At 47.5% G+C, this 8,997-nt stretch overlaps 1 protein-coding gene across 1 annotated transcript; it reads right to left on the reverse strand.

Moving 5' to 3' along the window:
• Positions 1-4,255: 4,255 nt before the first annotated feature.
• Positions 4,256-8,746, reverse strand: LOC138775866 (bromodomain-containing protein 3-like; the record flags this gene model as incomplete). Its single annotated transcript, XM_069956059.1, has 3 exons — positions 4,256-4,348; positions 7,630-7,847; positions 8,564-8,746. Coding segments are annotated over 3 exons (494 nt in total), but the record flags the coding sequence as incomplete, so codon positions are not given.
• Positions 8,747-8,997: the final 251 nt, after the last annotated feature.

Below are 8,997 nucleotides of genomic sequence, written 5' to 3' on the forward strand. Positions count from 1 at the left end.
CCGGGGAGCTGCCCAGGTGATCGCTAGATCGTCAGGGCAGCGCATAGAAGATAGCAGCCTCCCTATACTACGGAGTGACGGCAGCTGATCGTTGCTATCTTAGTCATTTGTCCTTGTACATGTTGAAAAACAACTATCAGCCGACATCGTTCATGTCGGCTGATCGTTATCTTCCATTACACAAGGCGATTAACGCCATATCTGTCGACCGATAATCATTTAATAAGGCCTTAACATTTTGTTCCCCTCCACAGGGCCATATAGCGGCTTGTCCGGGGAATCTGCTCTCTTTATTCATTATTGGGGCTCATTTTTTGGCGCTAGGATCTACAGTTTTAAAGGGACTATATTAGTTATTGCTTTTTACAAATTTATTAAAAGGGGAGTCTGGTGAAATTTTTCTGAAAGTATGTATTGCCCCCCCCAAAGTTATACAAATCACCAATATACACTTAGTATGGGAAATGCTTATAAAGTTACTACTGCATCAAGGCTTCACTTCCTGGATAACATGGTGATGTCACGACCCGACTCCCAAGCTGTGCGGGCTGTGGCTGCTGGAGAGGATGATGGCAGGGGACAATGAGGACACTGAGCATCCTCTGCCATCATCCTCTCCAACAGCCACAGCCCGCACAGCTCTGGAGTCTGGTCGTGACATCACCATGTTATCCAGGAAGTGACATCACCATGTTATCCAGGAAGTGACACATCACCATGTTATCCAGGAAATGAAGCCTTGATGCAGTAGTAAGTGCAGGGAAAAAAGCACTTTCTAAGCATTCCCATAATAAATGTATATTGGTGATTTGTATAACTTTGGGGGCAATACAATACTTTAATAAAGATTTCACCGGACTTTCTCCTTTAAAACCCCTTAACGACACAGGGCGTATTTTACTCCCTGTGGTCGCCTCGGGGACTTCAGAGAGGGGCCGCTCTAAACCGCCGCGGTCCCGTTGCGCCATGTAGCCAGGGACTGCGGCCCGCTAATCAAGCAATCAGATGCAGCTGTCAAAGTTGACACTGCATCTGATTGCTTGCTGTCCCTCATACCTGTGGTCTAGTGGGGTGGATCGCCCCCCCCGGGGACATTGTCCTGGAGGAGCGATCCACACATCCATTACCAGCCGGAGTCTGCGCCGTAATGTCACTGATCCTGGCTCGGCACTCTGTTGTTTTCGGGATAACCCTAACCCCAGGGGAATAACCCTAACCCCAGGGGGCCTTCTAGTATATGTGTAAAATAAATAAAGTGTCATTATTAATAAAAGCCCCCTCCCCTAATAAAAGTTTGAACCTTTTCCCATGTTATAAATAAATAACAAACAAACAAAGTTTGCTATCGCTGCGCGTGCGTATTACCCAAATTATTAATCACATTCCCAATCTTGTACGGTAAACAGCGTAGCGTGAAAAACCCAAAGTGGAAAATTGCGCATTTTTGGTCGCTCAAATCCAGAAAATTGTAATAGGTCAGTTTAACCCCAGGGCGAATGGCGTAAAACAAATACCCCCCAAATAAACAAAATGCTTTTTTTTCAATTTCACCACACATTTATTTTTTTCTGTTTTTGCAGTGTTTTTTATGAAAAAATTCAGCCTGTCATTGCAAAGTACATTAGTGGCGCAAAAATAAGGGCTCATGTGGGTCTCTAGGTGAAAAAATGCAACAGCTATGGCCTTCTATACGCAAGGAGGAAAAAAATGGAAGTGCAAAAATTGAAATTGGCTCTGTCTTTAAGGGGTTAATTCATTGTATATATAGAAATATAGAAGGTATCTATTGCCCGCACCCCTGCCCTCCCCACTTTTGGCTGAACATTATGGGCCTGTGTCAAACAGGCTTTATTTTATTACATATTTTTTAAATGAGAAGTTAGAGATTTTCACTTTGATTAGGGAGAAGCTTTGTAAAAAATTACAAACATTTTTTTAATCTAATGTGTCAGCGGTAATCCACATTCCAGACTGCCGGCACCGTTAGATGCTGTTAGGACAAGGAGACACAAGGTGCCGGTCATATATCCAGCTCTGCTTCCAGAAGGTTTTCATACCCTGGTGTAAAGGTCAGACGTTCCCAAGCACAAACAGATATGAGGGGTCCCATGTGTCTCCTGACCTCTATATAACGTGTCAGCAGTCTGGAAGCACAAACAGATATGAGGTGGTCCCATGTGTCTCCTGACCTCTATATAACAGTGTCAGCAGTCTGAAGCACAGACAGATATATGACAGGTACCATGTGTCCTGACCTCTATAACAGTGTCAGCAGTCTGGAAGCACAGACAGATATATGACAGGGTCCCATGTGTCTCCTGACCTCTATATAACAGTGTCAGCAGTCTGGAAGCACAGACATATATGACAGGTCCCATGTGTCCTGACCTCTATATAACATGTCAGCAGTCTGGAAGCACAGACAGATATATGAGGGGTCCCATGTGTCCTGACCTCTATATAACAGTGTCAGCAGTCTGGAACACAGACAGATATATGACAGGTCCCATGTGTCCTGACCTCTATATAACAGTGTCAGCAGTCTGGAAGCACAGACAGATATATGAGGGGTCCCATGTGTCTCCTGACCTCTATATAACAGTGTCAGCAGTCTGGAAGCACAAACAGATATGAGGGGTCCCATGTGTCTCCTGACCTCTATATAACAGTGTCAGCAGTCTGGAAGCACAGACAGATATATGACAGGTCCCATGTGTCTCCTGACCTCTATATAACAGTGTCAGCAGTCTGGAAGCACAGACAGATATATGAGGGGTCCCATGTGTCTCCTGACCTCTATATAACAGTGTCAGCAGTCTGGAAGCACAGACAGATATATGACAGGTCCCATGTTTTCCTGACCTCTATATAACAGTGTCAGCAGTCTGGAAGCACAGACAGATATATGACAGGTCCCATGTGTCCTGACCTCTATATAACAGTGTCAGCAGTCTGGAAGCACAGAGAGACATATGACAGGTCCCATGTGTCTCCTGAACCTCTATATACAGTGTCAGCAGTCTGGAAGCACAGACAGATATATGACAGGTCCCATGTGTCCTGACCTCTATATAACAGTGTCAGCAGTCTGGAAGCACAGACAGATATATGACAGGTCCCATGTGTCTCCTGACCTCTATATAACAGTGTCAGCAGTCTGGAAGCACAGACAGATATAGACAGGTCCCATGTGTCTCCTGACCTCTATATAACAGTGTCAGCAGTCTGGAAGCACAGACAGATATATGACAGGTGACACTGTTATATAGAGGTCAGGAGACACATGGGACCTGTCATATAACAGTGTCAGCAGTCTGGAAGCACAGACAGATATAGACAGGTCCCATGTGTCTCCTGACCTCTATATAACAGTGTCAGCAGTCTGGAAGCACAGACAGATATATGACAGGTGACACTGTTATATAGAGGTCAGGAGACACATGGGACCTGTCATATAACGAGTGTCAGCAGTCTGGAAGCACAGACAGATATATGACAGGTGACACTGTATATAGAGGTCAGGAGACACATGGGACCTGTCATATAACAGTAGTCAGCAGTCTGAAGCACAGACAGATATATGACAGGCTCATGTGTCCTGACCTCTATATAACAGTGTCTGCAGTCTGGAAGCACAGACAGAATATAGAGGTCAGGAGACAGGGGACCTGTCATATATCTGTCTGTGCTTCCAGACTGCTGACACGTTATATGACAGGTCCCATGTGTCTCCTGACCTCTATATAACAGTGACTGATTCCCTTATGTATATGATTGCTTATACTGGTCAGATACTCCTGACCTGCCCATACCCAGCGGCACAGACATATGGTGGGATATGGAACAGATAGATTGCCGCGTAGGCCATAACATGGTGTGAACAGGGACCTAGCCCATCCCCTCTGTCTCTTATAGATAAAACATCCCAGAAAGTAAGGTGAAAAGCTGGAAGATCCTTGAGAGGAGTGGGACTGACCTTTACAGTACTGAGGTCCATGGGTGCTTGATGATATCGTGGTAGTCGTGCAGCTCCAGAGCCTCGGCGTCCACGGGCTTATAGAAGGGCCAGGCGTAGGCAGCGTGCTTCTTGGAGAGCATCTCCTTCAGGATGCTGTCGCAGTATTTCAGGTGCTCGGTCAGCTTGCCTTTCTTGCCGGCGTGCTGTGGGATCTCGCCATCTTCCAGATCTTTCTTTGGTGGTTTGATGGGGCCGCCGGTGCTCTCTCTCCTGTTGGCCACTTTGGCTTGTTTGGGATCAGAGGATGGGACGGGCGACTCGCTGCGGCTGGCAGTTATGGCAGATGTGGTTGGGGTGGTGGTGTCCGCTTTTCTTTTTACGCCTTTTTTTCTAATTTGGTAAAAAAAAATAAATAAATCACCGTGCAGGAGGGAGGAAAGAGCGGTCACCAGCCACCGGTCCCAGCCACGAGGCGTCCCCAGCTACCGGTCCCCATCCCACGAGGCGTCCCCAGCTACCGGTCCCAGCCACGAGGCGTCCCCAGCTACCGGTCCCAGCCACGAGGCGTCCCCAGCTACCGGTCCCAGCCACGAGGCGTCCCCAGCTACCGGTCCCAGCCACGAGGCGTCCACAGCTACCGGTCCCAGCCACGAGGCGTCCACAGCTACCGGTCCCAGCCATGAGGCGTCCACAGCTACCGGTCCCAGCCACGAGGCGTCCCCAGCTACCGGTCCCAGCCATGAGGCGTCCCCAGCTACCGGTCCCAGCCACGAGGCGTCCCCAGCGAACTCCTTCTCCCACGTCATCTATAGTAGTGTACTGTATATATTAGCCCAGCACAGTGCATCAGTAACTCTTTCCCCCACGTAATCTATACAAACTAAAGTCCAAAGTCCATCCAAACTCGATCATTCGGCATTTGATTAGTGGTGGCTGCTGAAGTTGGATTAAGCTCTAAGGTTGTCTGGAAAACATGGATATAGTCATTTGCTGTATCCATGTTTTCCAGATGGTCTTAGGGCTTTATCCAACTCCAGCAGCCACCGCTAATCAAATGCCGAACGATTGGGTTCGGATGGACTCCAGCATGCTCCAGGGTCGCTCATCTCTAATAGTCGTGTACTGTATATATCAGCCCAGCACATCAGTAACTTCTTTCCCCACGTCATCTATAGTAGTGTACTGTATATATCAGCACAGTGCATCAGTAACTCCTTCCCCCACATCTATAGTAGTGTACTGTATATATTAGCACAGTGCATCAGTAACTTATTCCCCCCCACGTCATCTATAGTAGTGTACTGTATATTAGCACAGTGCATCAGTAACTTATTCCCCCCCACGTCATCTATAGTAGTGTACTGTATATATTAGCACAGTGCATCAGTAACTCCTTCCCCCACATCTGTAGTAGTGTACTGTATATATTAGCACAGTGCATCAGTAACTTATTCCCCCCCACGTCATCTATAGTACTGTACTGTATATATCAGCACAGTGCATCAGTAACTCCTTCCCCCACATCTATAGTAGTGTACTGTATATTAGCACAGTGCATCAGTAACTTATTCCCCCCCACGTCATCTATAGTAGTGTACTGAATATATCAGCACAGTGCATCAGTAACTCCTTCCCCCACATCTATAGTAGTGTACTGTATATATCAGCACGGTGCATCAGTAACTCCTTCCCCCACATCTATAGTAGTGTACTGTATATTAGCACAGTGCATCAGTAACTTATTCCCCCCCACGTCATCTATAGTAGTGTACTGTATATATCAGCACAGTGCATCAGTAACTCCTTCCCCCACATCTATAGTGTACTGTATATTAGCACAGTGCATCAGTAACTTATTCCCCCCCACGTCATCTATAGTAGTGTACTGTATATATCAGCACAGTGCATCAGTAACTCCTTCCCCCACATCTGTAGTAGTGTACTGTATATATTAGCACAGTGCATCAGTAACTCCTTCCCCCACATCTATAGTAGTGTACTGTATATATCAGCACAGTGCATCAGTAACTCCTTCCCCCACATCTATAGTAGTGTACTGTATATATTAGCACAGTGCATCAGTAACTTCTTCCCCCCCACGTAATGTATAGTAGTGTACTGTATATATCAGCCCAGCACAGTGCATCAGTAACTCCTTCCCCGATGTCATCTATAGTAGTGTACTGTATATATCAGCACAGTGCATCAGTAACTCCTTCCCCCACATCATCTATAGTAGTGTACTGTATATATCAGCACAGTGCATCAGTAACTCCTTCCCCCACATCTATAGTAGTGTACTGTATATATCAGCACGGTGCATCAGTAACTTCTTCCCCCCACGTAATGTATAGTAGTGTACTGTATATATCAGCCCAGCACAGTGCATCAGTAACTCCTTCCCCGATGTCATCTATAGTAGTGTACTGTATATATCAGCACAGTGCATCAGTAACTCCTTCCCCCACATCTATAGTAGTGTACTGTATATATCAGCACAGTGCATCAGTAACTCCTTCCCCCACATCATCTATAGTAGTGTACTGTATATATCAGCACAGTGCATCAGTAACTCCTTCCCCCACATCTATAGTAGTGTACTGTATATATCAGCACAGTGCATCAGTAACTCCTTCCCTCACATCTATAGTAGTGTACTGTATATATCAGCACAGTGCATCAGTAACCTCCCTTCACCGATGTCATCTATCGTAGTGTTACTGTATATAGCAGCACAGTGCATCAGTAACTTCCTTCCCCGACATTTATAGTAGTGTACTGTAGATAGAGCCACAGTGCATCAGTAACTCCTTCCCCCCACATCATCTATAGTAGTGTACTGTATATATGAGCACAGTGCATCAGTAACTTATTCCCCCACATCTATAGAGTGTACTGATATATCAGCCCAGCACAGTGCATCAGTAACTCCTTCCCCCACATCTATAGTGGTGTACTGTATATATCAGCACAGTGCATCAGTAACTCCTTCCCCACATTATAGTAGGTACTGTATATATCAGCACAGTGCATCAGTAACTCCTTCCCACACATCTATAGTAGTGTACTGTATATATCAGCACAGTGCATCAGTAACCCCTCCCACCCCCACATCATCTATAGTAGTGTACTGTATATATCAGCACAGGCATCAGTAACTCCTTCCCCCACATCTATAGTAGTGTACTGTATATTAGCACAGTGCATCAGTAACTTATTCCCCCCACGTAATCTATAGTAGTGTACTGTATATATCAGCACAGTGCATCAGTAACTCCTTCCCCCACATCTATAGTAGTGTACTGTATATATCAGCACAGTGCATCAGTAACTCCTTCCCCCACATCTATAGTAGTGTACTGTATATATCAGTCCAGCACAGTGCAGTCCTAGAAGTATGTGATGTACTGTGATCTGCTAAATAAGTAAGAGAGGAAGTCCCTGTGCGAGTACTACTGACACACAGTCCAGCACTGGTCCTGTCACCCGAATACAAAGAATAAAAGTAACCATGGAGGAGACTGGGTGGCTCAGCAGTTAACAGCAGTGACATCACCCGTCATCTAATAAGATTATTATTATTACAAACCATCACCCTACAATGCCGATACTGTAATCCCCCATAATAAGTGCCCCCCCCCCCCACATAAAGAACACCCATCCGCTGTTACCTTCACCACTGGGGCGGCTGGAGGAACAACTGGCGCTACTGGGACTGGTGCGGCTGGAGGCGGCTGAGGAGCGGCGGTGGTGACTGGTACGGTTACATTAGCGGTTATAGTTGGCACAGGAGTGGCAGCGATGACGGGCGTCTGGGACACCAGGGGAGCGATGTTGGTGAGCTGGACTGTGGGGCTGACGCTAGAGATGCTGGAGGCTTGGCTCGTGGCTGCAAGGAGACAAGATGGAAGCAGTGAAGAACAGACACTAGGAGCCAAGGCTGCTGACCCCCCCTCAAGTCACTGGGTGACAACCACCTATGGTCCCCAGCCTTACTGAGAGTCTTCATTGTAGTAATGGTTTTCCATCCATGAATCAGGAGGCTCAGGATGATGGGGCTTAGAGGGACTCTAGCAGCAGGGCGGCCATAGCTTTATAGAGAACGTCTTCTGCCCCATATGTAAATGAGCAGCTGGATCCAGCAGCTGGGTGGGCGGAGCACTGAGGGATACAGGACTGCCCCCAGGGCACCAAACAATATCAATTTATCCTTAATGGTGCCCTCCTCTTCCGCCCCCTTAGAGTCCTCTGACCTGCTGCACCACATCGGAGCACTACTTTCCTGGAATACCATGAAACGACGCTGCATCTGTGATCTTCAGAGAGTCTGCACCAAGTCTGAGCGCCATATTGTGCTGTAATAATCGGGTGTGATGTCCGACACTTAGCAAGGATCCATACTTACCTGTGCACCCTGGTGTCCTGCTGCCAGTGACAGGACACAGAAGTGAGCAGGTAAAGGGCAGCAGCACAGGTAAGTATGAGCCTTATCTCCATTCCGCCATCATGAGCCGTCAGACCCGGGGTGATACCTGCCCAAATCGGCCCGATTGCTCCAGGTCACAGCCCTGACCCCCCACATAGATAAAGCAGAACACAGGAGACCTTTATATCGCTCCCGACGCCTCTCCACAGCCGGCTCCGCTCTCCTTCCAGAGCTGCGCTCCACTACGACAGGCTTGGGCGGGCTGCGCTCCACTATGGCCGCTTTGGGAGGACTGCGCTCCACCACCACCGGTTTGGGAGATGGAGCAGCTTTCTCGACAGGCGGCTCCTGTTCTGTGATGACTGAAGAAAAAACAGATGCTTATTAAGGGGAAACCATCAGCAAGCTGGGGAGTTCTGACTAGTACAGGGGGTGGGGGTCCTGCAGCAGCTATAGGAGTATATGGGGGTCCTGCAGCAGCTATAGGAGTATATGGGGGTCCTGCAGCAGCTATAGGAGTATATGGGGGTCCTGCAGCAGCTATAGGAGTATATGGGGGGGTCCTGCAGCAGCTATAGGAGTATATGGGGGTCCTGCAGCAGCTATAGGAGTA

Source organism: Dendropsophus ebraccatus, unplaced genomic scaffold, assembly GCF_027789765.1.
Source record: "Dendropsophus ebraccatus isolate aDenEbr1 unplaced genomic scaffold, aDenEbr1.pat pat_scaffold_2281_ctg1, whole genome shotgun sequence".
In the NCBI taxonomy this organism is placed as follows: domain Eukaryota; kingdom Metazoa; phylum Chordata; class Amphibia; order Anura; family Hylidae; genus Dendropsophus; species Dendropsophus ebraccatus.